The sequence below is a fragment of the Gigantopelta aegis genome, chromosome 4 (assembly GCF_016097555.1).
Source record: "Gigantopelta aegis isolate Gae_Host chromosome 4, Gae_host_genome, whole genome shotgun sequence".
NCBI classification, from domain to species: domain Eukaryota; kingdom Metazoa; phylum Mollusca; class Gastropoda; order Neomphalida; family Peltospiridae; genus Gigantopelta; species Gigantopelta aegis.
In genome coordinates, this window is record NC_054702.1 from 1729227 (window position 1) to 1751496 (window position 22270).

General features: G+C 39.9%; 1 protein-coding gene across 2 annotated transcripts in view; it reads right to left on the reverse strand.

The window, feature by feature from the left end:
• Positions 1 to 3941: 3941 nt before the first annotated feature.
• Positions 3942 to 22270, reverse strand: part of LOC121372080 (amino acid transporter AVT1A-like) — a 23333-nt gene continuing 5004 nt past the window's right edge. Inside the window, exons 1-9 of one of the 2 annotated variants that reach the window (XM_041498342.1) lie at positions 20143 to 20243; positions 18469 to 18538; positions 14744 to 14852; positions 13751 to 13919; positions 13123 to 13311; positions 10319 to 10560; positions 9819 to 10025; positions 8437 to 8626; positions 3942 to 4474 (exon numbers count right to left, since the gene is read on the reverse strand). In XM_041498342.1, the coding sequence (XP_041354276.1) occupies positions 4324 to 4474; positions 8437 to 8626; positions 9819 to 10025; positions 10319 to 10560; positions 13123 to 13311; positions 13751 to 13919; positions 14744 to 14852; positions 18469 to 18510 (1299 nt within the window). In that variant the 5' untranslated portion in view covers positions 18511 to 18538; positions 20143 to 20243 and the 3' untranslated portion in view covers positions 3942 to 4323. Of the gene's footprint in view, positions 4475 to 8436; positions 8627 to 9818; positions 10026 to 10318; positions 10561 to 13122; positions 13312 to 13750; positions 13920 to 14743; positions 14853 to 18468; positions 18539 to 20142; positions 20244 to 22270 lie in introns of those variants that run through there. The other variant, XM_041498341.1, reaches the window with a different exon arrangement.

The window sequence follows — 22270 nt, forward strand, 5'->3', positions numbered from 1 at the left end:
TGTTAGAATTTACCAAATGTTTGATTTCCAATAGTCGATGATTAATTGATCAATATGCTCTAGTGGTGTCGTTAAAGATAAACATATTTCATTAAACAGTGATGGATTAGGTGGAGGTAATTCGACTCCTCCCTTCCTTTATCTATTGGCAATAATTGGCATTTTACAACATTGTCCCTCGTTCATATTATTCTCGCTCCAGCCAGTGCACCACGACTGGTACACCAAAAGCCGTGGTATGTGCTATCCTGTCTATGGGATGGTGCATATAAAAGATCCCTTGCTGCTAATCAAAAATAGTAGCCCACGAAGTGGCGAAAGCGGGTTAACTCCCTCAATATATGTGTGGTCCTTAACCATATGTCCAACGCCATATAACCGTAAATAAAATGTGTTGAGTGCGTCGTTAAATAAAACACTTCTTTCTTTCTTTCGTTCATATTATGATCACAGAGTGCCACAGTCAACACACGTCCGGACTCTACATGTCCGAACCCTACATGTCCGAACCCTACACGTCCGAACCCTACACGTCCGGACCCTACATGTCCGGACCCTACACGTCCGAACCCTACCCTGTTCATGTCCTCCATCACCCCACCCTCTTTATATCGCCCCCATTCTTCATGAGTAAATCCTGAATTTGTTCAAATAATATTGTACTGGCCACAAATAGCAATAAGACTTTATTCAATAATTTAGAAACATTATATTGCTTTATAAATCAATAAAATAAACACATACACAAATGAATAAATAAATAAATAAATTTATAATTTAATAAAGCAACACACTCTTTTATATAAAGGTAACGTTTCTGTTTTTGCACGGTCTATAAATAGTATTTATATTTATAATAATATATAGAAGCAATGAATTTTATAATGATACTACTGTACATGCATACATACACTACACTGGTAGCAGAAACTACACACCCACACAGTCACAACACACACACACAGTCACAACACACACACACACACACACACACACACACACACACACACACACACACACACACACGGTACAGACATACACTCATACTAACGCCAGAGGCTTGCATGATATAATTTTATGGCAATGACGATACCAAACCAAACTGGTACTAACATCTGTATAATATAATAATATAACAGAGGGATCACAGAAGGACTGGGCAGCAGAGTGGCTGCAACCAACAACATCGACGGTGTCAGGAAAACAGAGTGGCTGCAACCAACAACATCGGCGGTGTCAGGAAAACAGAGTGGCTGCAACCAACAACATCGGCGGTGTCAGGAAAACAGAGTGGCTGCAACCAACAACATCATCGACGGTGTCAGGAAAACAGAGTGGCTGCAACCAACAACATCATCGACGGTGTCAGGAAAACAGAGTGGCTGCAACCAACACCATCGACGGTGTCAGGAAAACAGAGTGGCTGCAACCCACAACATCGACGGTGTCAGGAAAACAGAGTGGCTGCAACCAACACCATCGACGGTGTCAGGAAAACAGAGTGGCTGCAACCCACAACATCGACGGTGTCAGGAAAACAGAGTGGCTGCAACCAACATCATCGACGGTGTCAGGAAAACAGAGTGGCTGCAACCAACATCATCGACGGTGTCAGGAAAACAGAGTGGCTGCAACCAACATCATCGGCGGTGTCAGGAAAACAGAGTGGCTGCAACCAACAACATCGACGGTGTCAGGAAAACAGAGTGGCTGCAACCAACATCATCGACGGTGTCAGGAAAACAGAGTGGCTGCAACCAACATCATCGACGGTGTCAGGAAAACAGAGTGGCTGCAACCAACAACATCATCGACGGTGTCAGGAAAACAGAGTGGCTGCAACCAACAACATCGACGGTGTCAGGAAAACAGAGTGGCTGCAACCAACATCATCGACGGTGTCAGGAAAACAGAGTGGCTGCAACCAACATCATCGACGGTGTCAGGAAAACAGAGTGGCTGCAACCAACATCATCGGCGGTGTCAGGAAAACAGAGTGGCTGCAACCAACAACATCGACGGTGTCAGGAAAACAGAGTGGCTGCAACCAACATCATCGACGGTGTCAGGAAAACAGAGTGGCTGCAACCAACATCATCGACGGTGTCAGGAAAACAGAGTGGCTGCATCACGACGGTGTCAGGAAAACAGAGTGGCTGCAACCAACATCATCGGCGGTGTCAGGAAAACAGAGTGGCTGCAACCAACAACATCGGCGGTGTCAGGAAAACAGAGTGGCTGCAACCAACAACATCGACGGTGTCAGGAAAACAGAGTGGCTGCAACCAACATCATCGACGGTGTCAGGAAAACAGAGTGGCTGCAACCAACATCATCGACGGTGTCAGGAAAACAGAGTGGCTGCAACCAACATCATCGGCGGTGTCAGGAAAACAGAGTGGCTGCAACCAACAACATCGACGGTGTCAGGAAAACAGAGTGGCTGCAACCAACATCATCGACGGTGTCAGGAAAACAGAGTGGCTGCAACCAACAACATCATCGACGGTGTCAGGAAAACAGAGTTGCTGCAACCAACAACATCGACGGTGTCAGGAAAACAGAGTGGCTGCAACCAACATCATCGACGGTGTCAGGAAAACAGAGTGGCTGCAACCAACATCATCGACGGTGTCAGGAAAACAGAGTGGCTGCAACCAACATCATCGGCGGTGTCAGGAAAACAGAGTGGCTGCAACCAACAACATCGACGGTGTCAGGAAAACAGAGTGGCTGCAACCAACATCATCGACGGTGTCAGGAAAACAGAGTGGCTGCAACCAACATCATCGACGGTGTCAGGAAAACAGAGTGGCTGCAACCAACATCATCGACGGTGTCAGGAAAACAGAGTGGCTGCAACCAACATCATCGGCGGTGTCAGGAAAACAGAGTGGCTGCAACCAACAACATCGGCGGTGTCAGGAAAACAGAGTGGCTGCAACCAACAACATCGACGGTGTCAGGAAAACAGAGTGGCTGCAACCAACATCATCGACGGTGTCAGGAAAACAGAGTTGCTGCAACCAACAACATCGACGGTGTCAGGAAAACAGAGTGGCTGCAACCAACATCATCGACGGTGTCAGGAAAACAGAGTGCCTGCAACCAACATCATCGACGGTGTCAGGAAAACAGAGTGGCTGCAACCAACAACATCGACGGTGTCAGGAAAACAGAGTGGCTGCAACCAACATCATCGACGGTGTCAGGAAAACAGAGTGGCTGCAACCAACAACATCGACGGTGTCAGGAAAACAGACTGTCTGCAACCAACAACATCGACGGTGTCAGGAAAACAGAGTGGCTGCAACCAACAACATCGACGGTGTCAGGAAAACAGAGTGGCTGCAACTAACAACATCATCGACGGTGTCAGGAAAACAGAGTGGCTGCAACCTACAACATCATCGGCGGTGTCAGGAAAACAGAGTGGCTGCAATCAACAACATCATCGACGGTGGCAGGAAGTTAGCCATATTACTCACACTCCACCCCACAGCACTGACATTCAGTCTGACATTACACATTTGTATTATATACATTCATTACGCTAGTAGTGAATTCAAATGGGTCTACAGTGCCATGTATTCTCTGAATATATACTCTTCAAGAAAAGTAGGGGAACTCTAATAAGAATTTACAATTGCTAAATTTGTACGGTATATTAGCTGTGGGGAATGGTTATATGATAATAGTGAATTAACTGGGCAAACATTACAACCGGTAGTTCAGTATTACAGTAGGTTTTATGACCACCAAAGATCTTGAAGGACGATTGGTGTCAGAGGTGAAATTTAAAAGTTGACGGGTTTTTTATCAGTAAAGCGCAAATAAAAACAATAAAAGTGACTAAAAACAAAACAATAACAACTGTATGATCAACAGAATGAAAACGATTGACAGATATAATGTTCCACAGTCATTAATGGACCTTCCTGGAAATTGTCAAAATCGAGAGTGACACCCCACGCACGTGTACGGAGCAACTGCGTGATGCATGTGCAAACTATGGAATGTGTTTCGGTGTGTTGGCAAACAGACCTGAACGTTCTTTATTAGGATGTCTGTAGTCAAAACGTATATTCGGTCTAATAATTAGTATTTCAGGTTCCCCTACTTTTGTTGAACTGTATACATTATCAGTGGTGGTGATGTTATATCTTGATCCACGTGGCTTCTGTGCGAATGTTGTTATATACGTAATACATGTTCAGTGTTCTTTTAAATACTCAAGATGTTCTTTTGTTTTCAACCACTCAGAAGAACCTCCTGGCCCCGCCCCTGTTTAGGCTAGACACAGCCATGCGCTAAATAGTCTGGTTATGCTTTCTCGATGTTCACGTAACACGGCAAGGTGAAGGCGTCGGGGCTGGCGAGGCCCGATATAGCGGAGTATGTAGCGGCGGCACCAGCCACCAGCCCCACTAGCACGATCTCATAGTTGGCCACCTTCGTGTGCAGTGGAATATACCTGGAAATTATAGCACATTGTGTAAAATATCACAATTATCTAAAATATCACACTTTATGTAAAATATCACATTTATGTAAAATATCACACTTTATGTAAACGTCACTTCCCATGAATACACAAAAAGGCTATAATATCCGAGAGGGTACCCAAGATGAATATATCACTATTTAAATGTACCCTTTTTTATGAATACACGAAAAAGGCTATAATATGGAAATGATATTGAAGATGAATATCTTATTTATTTCGATGTATTTTTTTTAAATTAATATACATAAAAGAGTATAATATGGAAATGTTACTCGAAATAAATATATTTAAAAAATTCCATATTGTTATGAATACAATTAAAGGTTATACTCTGGAAATGATATTTCATATGAATATCCTAGCGATTTAAATGTAATGTTTTAAGGGAAATGTAAAAGGTTGTAACTTCAACTGATAATGGAGATGAATATATCAATATTTATTTACATATACATTTTTATGAGAAAAAAAAAACGAAAAAGGCTTATAAAACCATATTACTATTTAAAAGCAACTAAACAAAATAAACACACAAAAAACTCGTGTGTCGGAAGCAGTGATCGGGATGTATTAATATCTAACTGCCGTCCTCAAGTTGCATCTTCCATGTCTATAGAAATGTTTAATTGCAATAAAATAAAAACTTTCCAGAAATTTTTAAAATTAATTTGTGAAATTACAAGCTAATTCAATGAGTAGTAGAAAGACGTATCTATATTTAGTCTATCCGTGCAACCACGTGACGTTGTGTGTAGTTATGCTGAAACATGTTTCTAGTTTAAACAACTTGTAGAAAGGTGCCAAAAAACATTTTAACGTTGTGTGTAGTTATGTTGAAATATGTTTCTAGTTCAACCAACTGGTAGAAAGGTGCTAAAAAATAGTTTAACGTTGTATAGTTATGTTGAAACATGTTTCTAGTTCAACCAACTTGTAGAAAGGTGTCATAAAGCTTTTTAACGTTGTGTGTAGTTATGTTGAAACATGTTTCTAGTTCAACCAACTGGTAGAAAGGTGTCAGAAAACATTTTAACGTTTTGTAGTTATGTTGAAACATGTTTCTAGTTCAACCAACTTGTAGAAAGGTGCCAGAAAACATTTTAACGTTGTGTGTTTTGTTGAAACATGTTTCTAATTCAACCAACTTGTAGAAAGGTGTCATAAAGCTTTTTAACGTTGTGTGTAGTTATGTTGAAACATGTTTCTAGTTCCACCAACTTGTAGAAAGGTGCCATGAAGCCTTTTAACGTTGTGTGTAGTTATGTTGAAACATGTTTCTAGTTCAACCAACTTGTAGAAAGGTGCCATGAAGCCTTTTAACGTTGTGTGTAGTTATGTTAAAATATCTTTCTAGTTCAACCAACTTGTAGAAAAGTGCCATGAAGCCTTTTAACGTTGTGTGTAGTTATGTTGAAACATGTTTTTAGTTCAACCAACTTGTAGAAAGGTGCCATGAAGCCTTTTAACGTTGTGTGTAGTTATGTTGAAACATGTTTCTAGTTCAACCAACTTGTAGAAAAGTGCCATGAAGCCTTTTAACGTTGTGTGTAGTTATGTTGAAACATGTTTCTAGTTGAACCAACTGGTAGAAAGGTGCCAGAAAACATTTTAACCTTGTGTGTTTTGTTGAAACATGTTTCTAATTCAACCAACTTGTACAAAGGTGTCATAAAGCTTTTTAACGTTGTGTGTAGTTATGTTGAAACATGTTTCTGGTTCAACCAACTTGTAGAAAGGTGCCAGAAATCCCTGCTAGAAAAATATATCTTGCACACGTCCCCTAGACGATAATACACACTTTTCATTGGTTAATTGGTATTGTATTAAAAAACAATCATTGAAGCTTGCTCTAAGGATTGATTTTCTTGACTCATTTAGAAAAAAAATCCATCTATTATTATTTGTAGTTTACTAAGAGATCCTATTGACGTCTTGTCTTTGTAAATAATGTACATTCCTTGTCGTTTAACACTGTGTGAATTCAATAGTCAATGAAGAACATACATAAACGTAAATCTCTTTATTGTCTAGGCACAGTGTATTCACGCCCTTTGAACCTCTGTCACAGAGAATGTTTAATGCACAGATGAAACCTTCCTCAAAGAAACTGCGTAATATGTATTTAATTCAAGAAAATCATTTGGATAAACGAAAATGCATCTTTAGATGTAGCATAATGTTTCCATTAAATGCTAAATTATCAATTCAGTTACTGCTTAACAACACTGGATCATAAATGCTGCATTATACCATGACATTAAAACAGGCGCTATATATAACAATCTGTGATACTGTAAATCTATATATGGTTATCGTTTCAAAATGCGCTGTGATCAGTTGTGTTGACAGGTCAATGCTGTATTGTTTACCATCGCTCCATGCAGTGTTCAGAATGTTTATTTTTTGTATCTTTTTTTTCAGATTTTACTTTTTTGTGTCCTTGATGAAAGCGAACCTTTCACACAGATTTATTGTCTCGCATCTACCTTAAAGGGACATACCCTAGTTTTTAAACACTAGGGAATATTTTTTACTATTAGAGTCGTTTTTGATAACTGAACTCATATTTTACTTAGATTGTATTGGTTAGATTATCCATTTCCGTACATTCGAAGTGGTTTTGGTCATCCTGGTGTTTTTAATATCATAAAATGCATTTCTCATATTTTTTAAAAAGCACGTGCGTCTGAGAAGTAATAGTTATGGAGTCGAGTTTAATATATTTTTAGAGGGTATTTCACCATTTCAAAGTCACAAACTCATGTTTCACTCAATTGTAACTTTATACAAATGTGTTACAGGTTTGTAGATTAACTAAACTTAGTGCGCATTTCCATGGGCTTTAACTAGCGTCTGTCCCTTTAACGTACTTTGAGACATGAAGATTGTACAAAACCATTAATTATTCCATCCATGTCAGTACAATTTCTGTCTGTGGAACAAAAATCAATGTCGAGCTGGCTAAGTGACTGCTAGTTTTAGTAAGTATTCTTCCCTGACAACTACCGTGGTAAACAAATCAACATATTAAGTTGACCAACAAAAATGTCAGTGGATCAGCCTCATTTTGTGGCAGAATATCATTTACACAACTGGTATCAGTACTAAATATATCAAGTAACTTCCAACCAAAGGCCAACGTAAAAGTAATCATCAAAGAAATATTTTAAAAGGCATTTCAGAATTTGTATTATTTTTAATGAGCAGCTATTTCCAAAACCGGACTATATTAAGCTGCTACAACAAGTAACCACACGGCAAATAGTGATGTGGTGCCTTTACCAGTAATAGGTGTTATAATAAAATGATGATGGGAATGTGGATTGAACTGTTCACTTACTAGACATACAAGGGTAAACCGATATAAGATGTGTTTGTTGAATGGAAAACAACAGCTATAAATACAGCCACGACATCGTAACGTGAGGGTTTCTGCCAGAAGGTAAAACAGGTATGGCGCCAAACCCAAATGTTTTGGCAGAAGGTAAAACAGGTATGGCGCCATACCCAAATGTTTTGGCAGATTTTATTTTTTAAGTTAATGTTTGACAACATTAATGACTCTTATCATTACTGTATGATTTTTTTAACCCTAACCCTAAACCTAACTCCCTTTTTTTCTGGGGCAGGCCCCCATTTTTTTAACCCTATCCCTAAACCTAACTCCCTTTTTTCTGGGGCAGGCCCCCATACCCCCTGTTGACTGTGGTTGCATTCAATTCCATAGCGTCATACCCAAATATTTCTTTCTGGCAGAAACCCTAAACGTGTATTGTAATAGAAAACGAGGTTAACGGCGACGCTACACGATACGACTGCCTCGTACAAGAATAGCCGATTGCAAAACAACCGATGAAATCGTAATGTGTGTTTCGTAAAATGATGACACTTTAACGTGCTTTATAATTTTAATAACGATATCTACATACACTTTATCCCAGTCTCCTTCCATGCGACACAGCTTCATGTAGAATATTGACGGTAACACATACGCCAGCAGTGTCGTCGTCGAGCCGCCAACAAGTGCCAAGATGGCGCCGAAGTGCGGTATGGACTCTGCCACGAACAGGACGAGTCCCACAATTATAGTTCTTGAGATACACCGTTTCCAGTTAAACTCTGTAAACAACAACAGAACAACAATAAAAACAAAAATAGCAGCAGTAGTAGTACAATTACGCCATCAGTAGTAGTCGTAGTCGTAGTAGTAGTAGTAGTAGTAGTAGTAGTAGCAGTAGCAGTAGCAGTAGCAGTAGCAGTAGCAGTAGCAGTCGTAGTAGTAGTAGTAGTAGTAGTAGTAGTAGTCGTAGTAGTCGTAGTAGTAGTAGTAGTAGTCGTAGTAGTAGTAGTAGTAGTAGTCGTAGTAGTAGTAGTAGTAGTAGTAGTAGCAGTAGTAGTAGTAGTAGTAGTAGTAGTAGTCGTAGTAGTCGTAGTAGTAGTAGTAGTAGTAGTAGTAGTCGTAGTAGTAGTAGTAGTAGTAGTCGTAGTAGTAGTAGTAGTAGTAGTAGTAGCAGTAGCAGTAGTAGTAGTAGTAGTAGTTGAAGCAGAAGCAACGGCAGTCGCCATAACAGATGTAATAACGCTAGCAGCAGCAGTGACCGCAATGTATGCAGTATCAGTACTACAAACAAATGTGTAATGTCATTTTGCAAAATGCGAAATCTGGTAGTCTCCCAGCCCTTCACCACCCCCTTCAAATTCTGTACCTGACAGTGAGTTGATCTGACCTTTAGGTATTATGAGTACCTTCTGCCCTGTTTCCCGTGAGTTAAGCTTTGCTTTAGGTATTTTTATTAGCTCCTCTCCTGTATTAGCCCGAGAGTTGAGCTTTCAGGTTCTCCTGTATTGTATATATTCTGTTTCAACCAAAGGCTGATTATAGCTGTGGCAAATAAAGTGATTGGTTGATGATGTATTAGTCCGTGAGCTGAGCTTACCGTTAGGTATTTTGAGTAGGACCTTTCCTGTATCTGCCCGTGAGCTGAGCTTACCTATAGGTATTTTGAGTAGGACCTCTCCTGTATCTGCCCGTGAGTTGAGCTTACCTTTAGGTATTTTGAGTAGGATCTCTCCTGTATCTGCCCGTGAGCTGAGCTTACCTATAGGTATTTTGAGTAGGACCTCTCCTGTATCTGCCCGTGAGTTGAGCTTACCTTCAGGTAGAGAAGCTCCTCTCCTGTATCTTCCCGTGAGTTGAGCTTACCTTTAGGTATTTTGAGTTGGATCTCTCCTGTATCAGCCCGTGAGTTGAGCTTACCTTTAGGTATTTTGAGTTGGATCTCTCCTGTATCAGCCCGTGAGTTGAGCTTACCTTTAGGTATTTTGAGTAGCTCCTCGACCTCCTGGCAGATCGGGTTAAGGACGATGATGAAGCCTAGGGCCAGATGGACAGTGATGAGGATCTGCACTATGTACAACATGGGGCCACTCGACACAGTCTTCAGGATGTTGGCGTTCGCGGAGTCGCCATACACGAAGTAACCAGCTGTGGCGACAGGCAAGTACATCAGCAGAAGAACTGGAACAGGAAGGTTGTACTATACCAAATAGAATCCTGTAGGTGGCAATGTTAATATAGGTAGCTTGGAAAACTACGTGCAGTATATCAACTAGGTTTCATCACTGTTAAATATGAACACTACCCCCAAATTAAGAGGAACCTTTCGTGGCTCATTTTCTATTTATAATATTACTTGTCAGGGTTTCTGCCAGAGGGTAAAATGGGTAAAATGACATCAACCCAAAATATTATTTGGGTATGGCACCATCACGGGCAGATTCCCACATAATCAATTTTAGAACTGTTCTTACTAAAATAAGCTAAGAACACGGCTTTTCCAAACTGCTTGTGGTCCCTCATGTCTGTCTGGAACGTGGGGAAGACGGGGTGTCCGCCAAACGCGAAGCAGATCGTGCCGAACGCCATGAAGAACGAGGTGAACCCGGGCGACGCGTGCTCCACCTGATGGTCGTCTTGCTTGTCCAGCAAGATGTTGACGAACAGAACGACACACGCGATCGACGTCGCCGTCGTCGCTCCAATGGCCACAAATCTGAAATACAAGTCGGTAGAAACCATAGAAGTAATATTTGAGTCATGTTAGATATGAGGAGTCGGATCATGATTCTGAGATATGAAGATAGAAATATACAGTTCTACCTGATATAAGATGAAGGTGGACGTGGTGGTGATGACGACGAACACGACGATGATGGTGACGAGGGTGATGATTAAGAGAACGAGGATGATGTCATCAGCGGTGCTGATGATGATGATAATAATGATGCTGATATTGAAGACGACAATGCAATTTCATTGTCACTAACCATATTTAACTACCAATGGTGTCTTTATTCTGATTCTTAATTTAAGAAAAGCAAATGGGTTTCTAAAATGTTAGCTGTTAACACTTTGTGTAGGAGATAGTATCGAAATGTAAACCCAGTACCTACCAACCTTGATGCCGATGACTTGACCAATATGTCACCACAGCAAACATTTATAGAAATAGTTCAGTCAATATATCCGATAAAGGGGGTTAACCCACAACAAATTGCAACAGAATTTATTTCTTCTCCATTCACTTCAGAAAGGCTAAAAACGAAATATATATTTAAAAAATACCTCCTAAATCCATGCAGTGGACCAGTGCTTAATTTACATAAATCCAATATGGCCGCCACAACATTAGTCATTACGCAGTTTTTATAATTTTTCACCAAACCAAACTAATTTCAATGTTTAAATATGCTGATATATGTAATATAAAATATTTTCTTTTAAAAAAAGAAATACCTTGCAGTATAAAAACGTGCATTTTATTTGAAAAAATCAAAATGGTTGTCGCAATAAACCGATTTTATTACTTTTTAAATTATTAAATTTCTTTTAATGTTCAATGGGCTTTTTAAAAATATATTTTGTACATTTAAGTTCTGTGACATGATGGAAGGTATTACACCATATATTTCAATGTTAGATAAATAAACAAAAGTGGTACACATTCGTAAAACACTTTCTCTTTGTATGTTATAGTCATATTAGATTAATTTTATGTTTGAAAACATAAACCGCTTGGATTTCGTATTACAATGAACTCCACATTTTTAAGTCCACCGAGTTGATAAATACAGTTAAATCAAATTAATTCATGGACAAATTTGTTTTAATGCATCTGTGAATAATTATTATCCAAGCATAATCTACACCTCAGTTTGCAGTTACACGTAACAGCCTCTGGTAGTTCTTTTGGGGCTGGATCGTTGTCTGTTAAGACTGGCAGACCTTTACTTCTTTCCACTTATTCGTACCATTTCCAGTCCTCTGGATTCATGCGGTCACCGTATCATCCACTACTGCAATTTCAGTTAAATATGCATACTATGGACATGACAGTTCCTGAGTTTGGGGGAAGCCCTGCTGGCTTCACACAATGTTACGATGTACTTCCGCGTATCTTCTGGTAAACGATTTGTAGTTTAAAGAAATCCAACTTGTCTACAAACTGCTATTATATCTGTTTGTGTGCCGTTTCGTTTTCTAAACACTTACTGATGTGTGTGCCTCAGCTCCAGTACTAGTCATTTGTAACATGGATAGTTCGTTAGTTGTTCATGCAGCTGCAGCAATGTGCATTGTTAGTAGATGCGGATCTAGCTAGACATGTTCTGTGATGTCCATGAGTAGGGTCGGGAACCTTTGTTTATTATCTTTCTTAGAAAGGAAATCGCTTTGCCTCTGAATACCACAGACCCTGAGGTGAGAGATATAGTCCAGTGGTAAACTGCTCGCTTGTGGTAGGTCTAGGATTCATCCCTGTCGATGGGCCCATTGGGCTATTTCTCGTTTCAGCCAGTGAACCACGACTGATGTATCAAAGGATGTGGTATGTGCTATCCTGTCTGAGGGATGTTGCATATAAAAGATGCCTTGCTATTAACTGAAAAAATTAGCGGATTTCCTCTCTAAGACTGTCAGAATTATTGATGATATATATCCGTAAATCAATGTGCTCTAGTGGTGATAAACAAAACACTTTAACCACATACCCTGATAATTACACAGTTGCTCCAAATTGCATTCTTTCCTTCTCTTCGTTGCTGTGTTGTGTCCTCTCCGTCGGTGGGCCCATTGGGCTATTACACATTCCAGTCAGTGCACTAGGACTGCTATATCAAAGGCAGTGGTATGTCATCCTGTCTGTGTGATGGTGCATATAAAATATCCCTTGCTGCTAATCGAAAAGAGTAGCCCATGAAGTGGCGACAGCGGGTTTCCTCTCTCAATATTTGTTTGGTCCTTAACCATATGTCTGTCGCCATATAACCGTAAATAAAATGTGTTGAGTGCGTCGTTAAATAAAACATTTTATCTTCATCTTTTGTGCTTTGTTTTCTTATAAATGGTCATCATACAACACTACTGATCAAATATACTGAATATATCTAATGAAATGATCTCATATCTTATGACATGCTGAACCCCGATCCCACAGAATTATGTGTAACAGTGCACCCGCATCTAACACTAACGGTAGGTATCCATTCAAAGACATCGTGATTCTATAAATAAGACATATATCCATAAAATACATCATGATTCTACAAACACTCACGGGAAGTCAGCGGGTGTGCCGAACCAGCACAATGGAGCCAGCAGCCCGGCAACTATAATAAGCCAGTAGCAGAAAGAGATGTCCTTGTTGAGGTCGTTGATGAGGTCGTGGATGTTCTGTGACGCAAGTAACAGGAAGACGACGCCCACTCCGAACATGGTGAAGTTGATGGAGAAAGACACCAACAACCTGTAAAGAAGAAGAATAATCTACATGTAGCGCATGGTCGAAGAGAGGAATGTATAAAATGTCACAGTGCTGTATCTTTCACAGTCGATTCCACTTATGGTGGATTATTTTTATTCATGTGCGAACGTCATCACAGCTGTATATTTTCCATTGAGCTCTATTCTGAGCACGTTGGGTTTTGTTTTGGGGTTTTAAAGATAGTTTTGGGAGAGGCAGTCCTACAGGCTGTGCAGAACGGTGAAACATCATGTTACGGATGTTCATGTGAAGTGGCAGTCCTCTTGAGAACAAGCACCTGATAGTGGATCATGGAAGCAATCACAACTTTGCCTAACGCAGAGATCGATTGTAGTTATTTATTACAATTAAATGTGAAAGTAACAAAATATTGTAGTTTCAACTTTGACAGGACATTTAATTTTTGTTTAGAATTATCTACCTTCCGGGCTTGCCGTACGTGATCTGACCAATCGCCGGGTACGGATATCTGACGTGGCCCCGGAATTCTGGGTAGCGTTCCTGCACGAGACACCAGGCTTTGCCCAGGATGTCCCCTGTGTACGCTGAGAGGAAGCAGCAGAGAAAAATCAACGCAATACCAACCCAGCCTGGAACAGAATATCAGTCTTTTAAAGGTGCAATATCGACTTAACATATTATGACATCATTTCATAATGCAATATCCAAACTCATTTCCAGCACGTTTTCTTATCTATGGTTAATTGGCCTTCCATTTTCCATTATTGTGGAAGTACTCGTTGTCCGAGTGGTTAAGGTTTTTATTATTTTTATTTGTAAATTTTATGTATATGTGCAATATTGAGGTTCACGAATAAAAAGATTTTTTAAAAAAGGTTGCGGTCTGTCAAAATGTATGCGATTCGTGCAGCACTAGGTTCGAATCCTGGCAGTGGATATTTTGTGTTTTTAAATTTTAATAAACTTACAATCTCTCCTCACCATATTATAACTCATTTACTAAAGCAAAATATAAATGCGACTACAGTTTTAATAAACTCACAATCTCAACTCAGTCATATTATAACATCTATTAATAATGAAACATACAAACACAGTTTTTGTCACTCAATTTACGTGCCTATATCAAATTAATGTCCAGGCAAATACTTTCATATGTTTACCTTCTGTGGCACGCAATAGCCGACGTTTATTTTTGTGCTGGGGTGTCGTTAAACATTCATTTTCATTCATTCATTTATTCATCAATTCATTCATTCATTAATGTCCACGTACGTCTGTCACTGTCGCAACTTCTGACATCGCCAGCGTCTGTGTTTTATCGCAATATGGTCAACGGTTTTCATAAACTATGCAAATATGTCGGCTTAAATGATTAAATATAGGCAATAAACATTTTTCAAACTCGCAGTGGTGATAGATCGTGATATCATAAAACGTTTAGTTTGTGTACCTGCGCCGCTAACAGCACTGGGTAAGGCCAAAACGCCGGACCCCGCCATTGCTCCCACCATAAAGACCGCTGCAGTGAATACTGTGAGGCCATATTGTGGAACAGGTAACTGAGGAAGAAAATATTTAAAATTATTATCCACATGCAGTGAATGATTATAAATACTGTATTATTTAAAGCTGCAGATTATTACAAACATAGAAACCAAACACTTACACACACACATACACACACACACACACACACACACACACACACACACATAACTAACACACACACACATATAACTAACACACACACACACACACACACAAAAAAACACACACAACACATATCAACACATACACGCACGCACACTTACACACACGCACACACTTACACACAGACACACACAACATACACAAACTTATACACACGCACACACAGACACACAAAACACACACACACAACACATACTAGCGCATACACTCACACAACACACACACACACACACACACACACACACACACCAAGCACAGACATACACACACAAACACAATACATACATGTGCATACACGCACACAACACACATGTACATACACGTACACACATGTACATACACGCACACAACACACATGTACATACACGTACACACATGTACATACACGTACACACATGTACATACACGCACACAACACACATGTACATACACGCACACAACACACATGTACATACACGTACACAACACACATGTACATACACGTACACACATATACATACACGCACACAACACACATGTACATACACGCACACAACACACATGTACATACACGTACAAAACACACATGTACATACACGCACACAACACACATGTACATACACGTACACAACACACATGTACATACACGTACACACATGTACATACACGTACACACATGTACATACACGTACACACATGTACATACACGCACACACATGTACATACACAACACACATGTACATACACAACACACATGTACATACACGTACACACATGTACATACACGTACACACATGTACATACACGTACACGCATGTACATACACGCACACAACACACATGTACATACACGTACACACATGTACATACACGTACACACATGTACATACACGTACACACATGTACATACACGTACACACATGTACATACACGTACACAACACACATGTACATACACGTACACAACACACATGTACATACACGTACACAACACACATGTACATACACGCACACACATGTACATACACGCACACACATGTACATACACGTACACACATGTACATACACGCACACACATGTACATACACGCACACACATGTACATACAGTACACACATGTACATACACGTACACACATGTACATACACGTACACACATGTACATACACGTACACAACACACACGTACACACATGTACATACACGTACACAACACACATGTACATACACGTACACACATGTACATACACGTACACAACACACATGTACATACACGTACACACATGTACATACACGTACACAACACACATGTACATACACGTACACACATGTACATACACGTACACACATGTACATACACGCACACACATGTACATACACGCACACACATGTACATACACGTACACACATGTACATACACGTACACAACACACATGTACATACACAACACACATGTACATACACGTACACACATGTACATACACAACACACATGTACATACACGTAAACACATGTACATACACGTACACAACACACATGTACATACACGTACACAACACACATGTACATACACGTACACAACACACATGTACATACACGCACACACATGTACATACACGCACACACATGTACATACACGTACACACATGTACATACACGCACACACATGTACATACACGCACACACATGTACATACAGTACACACATGTACATACACGTACACACATGTACATACACGTACACACATGTACATACACGTACACAACACACACGTACACACATGTACATACACGTACACAACACACATGTACATACACGTACACACATGTACATACACGTACACAACACACATGTACATACACGTACACACATGTACATACACGTACACAACACACATGTACATACACGTACACACATGTACATACACGTACACACATGTACATACACGCACACACATGTACATACACGCACACACATGTACATACACGTACACACATGTACATACACGTACACAACACACATGTACATACACAACACACATGTACATACACGTACACACATGTACATACACAACACACATGTACATACACGTAAACACATGTACATACACGTACACAACACACATGTACATACACGTACACAACACACATGTACATACACGTACACAACACACATGTACATACACGCACACACATGTACATACACGCACACACATGTACATACACGCACACACATGTACATACACGTACACACATGTACATACACGTACACAACACACATGTACATACACGTACACAACACACATGTACATACACGTACACACATGTACATACACGTACACAACACACATGTACATACACGTACACACATGTACATACACGTACACAACACACATGTACATACACGTACACACATGTACATACACGTACACACATGTACATACACGTACACACATGTACATACACGCACACACATGTACATACACGTACACACATGTACATACACGTACACAACACACATGTACATACACGTACACAACACACATGTACATACACGTACACACATGTACATACACGTACACAACACACATGTACATACACGTACACACATGTACATACACGTACACAACACACATGTACATACACGTACGCACATGTACATACACGTACACACATGTACATACACGCACACACATGTACATACACGCACACACATGTACATACACGTACACACATGTACATACACGTACACAACACACATGTACATACACGTACACAACACACATGTACATACACGTACACACATGTACATACACGTACACACATGCACAACAAAGGCCCAGACGCACATATACACAGATACTAAAAAAACAGACAGGTACGAACATATACGTTACATAAATGCATACATACAGAGAGAGAGAGAGAGAGAGAGAGAGAGAGAGAGAGAGAGAGAGAGAGAGAGAGAGAGAGAGAGAGAGAGAGAGAGAGAGAGAGAACGTGAGAATACAATTCAATGTTGTTGCAATTGTCCTTTAGTCTTATAATTATAGAAAGGGGGATAATAATTAAGTTATCATATTTGCTCAAGTGCCATATGAAATTGTCTGGCGGATAAAACAGTTCCCAGGCGTGGTCACTGGGCTCGCAATTAACTTCGAAATAAGTAGTTGTGCATATTGACCTACCGTATTTCGAGATCCAAGGAAGCGCCGAGAGGCATACGCCCCCTTTTGTTTTTCCGACGTCAACAAATATAATTTTAAAAAGCCTGTTAAAACACCTTTTACCATGCCCGGCACCCACTTCCACAAACCCCTGTATCAGCGCCTGAATTTTTGACATCCAATAGCCGATGATTAATAAATCAATGTGCTCTAGTGGTGTCGTTAAACAAAACAAATTTTCCGCGCCTGAACATTCTGTACGCTTGACGAAAACTGATACCACACGGAGATAAATTAAGTTTCTTTGTTTGTAATCCTCACTTACGTCTTGAATGGTGTTTTCTATAATTATCTGATCTGTCTCCATCCTCTCTTTGTCCTGGATTTTACAGGAACTGCAACATAAAATGTTATAAGATAAAACTTATAAAAATAATATTTAAAAAAATAAAAAGCATGGTATTCAACTGTTTGATTTGTTTACTACACTCTCCTTGTGGTGGGGACTGGGTTCATTCTGTCCTACCTAGGCTATGAAAACTGTTTGAGTTGTCTACTACACTCTCCTTATGGTGGGGACTGGGTTCATTCTGCCCTACCTATGAAAACTGTTTGAGTTGTCTACTACACTCTCCTTTTGGTGGGGACTGGGTTCATTCTGCCCTACCTATGAAAACTGTTTGAGTTGTCTACTACACTCTCCTTGTGGTGGGGACTGGGTTCATTCTGCCCTGCCTGTGAAAACTGTTTGAGTTGTCTACTACACTCTCCTTGGGGTGGGGACTGATTTCATTCTGCCCTGCCTATGAAAACCGGCAACCGGCAACAGTCTATGTTTACAATATAACTACACCGACTACCATCTAACGCATTAGTCATTAGCGCTTGTTATAGATGGACAGCCCAGATAATGTTAAAGGTTTTTTTGTTGTTTAACGACACCACTAGCGCACACTGATTTATTATTTATCCGCTATTGGATGTCAAACTGTTTAACATTTGTTAATTTTAACATAATATATAGCCCTAAAGAGAAAATCTGCTACAATTGTTCATTAGTATCCAGGGATATTTTATATGCTCCATCCCACAGACAGGATAACACACACCACGGCTTTTGATATGGCACTGGCCCACCAATGGGGAACGATCCTAGACGGAATGTGCCCAGGATAGCGTGCTTAGTATATTAGCATTGTAGTATGCTAGCAACGTTCAGTTATTAGTTCGCATTTCAGTGGGGATCAATGTATATTGTGGCCTCCTCAGCTTCAGAGGTAGGGTCCCACTGTTTACCGTTTACTGTCCCCGCCCTGTCACCCGCCCTGTCACCCGCCCTGTCCCTCCACAAGTAGTAATACATACCCTGTGCTCAACTAGATGTAAGTAGGAAAATCAAAATGAGAAATGTGTGGATATCGCTATGTTGATAATACTGATATGAGATCGATATAAAACATCACATATGGGGGCGGTCGAGTCCGGGCGGCGTGCAGGGGTGTGCATTTACTTTTAAGGCCGTTACGAGCGGGGGAGCATGGTGTGGGGTCACATGTCACAAACACATTGGAGAAAGGTCCCGCTTTAGTATAAAAGTGGGGGGTTTTCTAACTGTAGAACATACTATATTAGTATGCCCTTAATTGCTTATTTTCACCCTCCCCCTAGCTATTTTAGGCTAGGTACGACCCCCAACAGCTGCCTCCATACGCAGGGTTTAAATGTGAAGTATAGTTTATTTGCTTTTAACCTTGCGGCTCATATGCATAAAATATACAATGATACATAAACAGAAATATATACATGATATTGTGTATTGGAGGATGAACATTCAAACGAGTTGACAACGTAAATATGTGGCCTGTTTGAGATATTTACCAAGATTATAATTGTACAATTGAAGTGAAGCTGAATTTGGCGATTGTATTTAATTACTGATTAACTGTATAAATACTATGAGACAACGCCATCTTCGATGTACTGAGTTCTTGTTACTTACCCAGGGGTGATTAAGGGGCGCCACCCCCTTTAACGAAATCCTCTTTACAACGATTACGTTCCAGCAGACAGCGGCTTCAAAACCCACCCAACATATACAGATTACCTGACGCAGTCAATGAGTGATTCAAAATGATGGCATACAGCCAAGTATTTACAGCTGAATTTTACCTTTTCATTAACCAGACACTTATTTTGCTGACCTATTTCGGTAAATGTACACTGCTTGTTATTGAGACCTCGGGTGGGTATCTCATAAAGTAGTAGGTGTATGATAAACCTTGATGGTTACATGACATATATAATTTTATCTACAGATTAATCTACTTTGTGTGGATAACACTGTGATGTTTATATTTTGTACGACAAGGACGGGTGTGTATATCCCACAGAGATGTGTACAACTTTCACTCGTTCACCTTGTCACATGAGTGGACGTCACATGACACAAAGTACCTATATACTCAAACAGCATGTTGGCGAATCTCCGCTAGTCAAGCGAGAAGTCGTAACACATGAACAGGTCAACTGTGAATTCAGGGTGGTATGGCGAGTCTCGAGTCCACGAATATAACGTTTTCACTTCTCCTATCCCTTTTATCAGAACATCATTTCCTTTCTCAAATTTTTTACATCACACCCACCCGTTTGAAAGGCTTGTATGCATTCAAAGCTTAGTATTCCAATAATGTTAAATCGACGTCGAACAAATAGTACGTACAACTATTTGTTGTCAAAATTGGACACCTCACCCCCTGTAACGCAAGACCATACACTCCAACACAGTATAAAGTACGTAACGCTTGGAGACGCCTCCTCTCCTTCAGAAGCAAGTCACACGAACCAGGTATTTATTATACTCGATTGGTAAACGTGCAATATTCCAATATGCGTGGAAATGACGAGCGAATATTCGAATACCAACTAACAACAACAGTGACTCATCAAACCCAACGGGGTTTTATACTTTGAATTGTGTAATAGACTTTAATAACACCCAAAAATCAACTTATGCAAAACACAAATAAAAGTCATAATTCAAAAGTGACTGGTAGTTAACCTAGCTATAGTGTTTTACTTCTCAAAATTATAAATACTAAATTACAAATATGAAAATATGAAAAAATAAAACAGTATCACCAAAACAAATATGCGCTGGCAGGGTTTCTGCCAGAGGGTAAAACGGGTATGGCGCCATACCCAAATTGTTTGTTTGGCAGATTTTTTCAACTTGACCTTTTGACAAAATTAATGACTCTTATCATTACTGTGTGATTTTCTTAACCCTAACCCTAAACCTAACCCATTTTCTCTCTGGTGGAGGCCCAGTGGTTGCATTTAATTCCATAGCGTCACACCCAGAAACACTGGCTGGGAACTTATACAGAACACTGCACATCTGTTCACATGTTTTTGATGGTCTTTTGGTGTTTGGTTGGGGTTCTTTTGGGGGGGGGGGGGGGGGGGGGGGGGGGGGGGGGGGGGGGGGGGGTTGCTAAAAAAATGTAGCATTATGACAGTACTCAGCTCAAAACAACTTCGAGACGCGCTTCGAACAGCCGACTGAACGGATTCGGATGGATTTATTTAACAACACTCAAACACATTACAATATGTTACAAGATGCCGATGCAAACACAATTTCAAAGTTAACATATGACAAGAATACGCAACAACACAGACTATCTATAGTTAATAATGAACACCGGGTACTTAATCAAAACAGCTCAAATGTGCGATGGAAAAACACCAGTTCACAAGTTCATAAGACTAGATTTTAAAAAATAAATAAAGCAAGGTTTTTTAATAATGGCGCATTACACAAAAACAGATACCTTTAATTTTAAATACTCTAGGACTCTGTATTCTGATATATATTTTCTTCTTCAGTTTTTGATATTTTGATACTTACAATTGAATAAATAGTTATATTCATCTCCAGTATTTAAATAGTTTATAATTATCATATAACAATAAAAAAAATCTATGCCGATATGTAACATATGTGACATGCATTGTGTTATATATGCGCACACGTTATTTTTATTTATTGATTTCAGTGTTCGCGTTGACAGAATCTGTATGCGCTCCAGCCTTAACTCTGATAGAGGAAACTCGCCTCCACTACA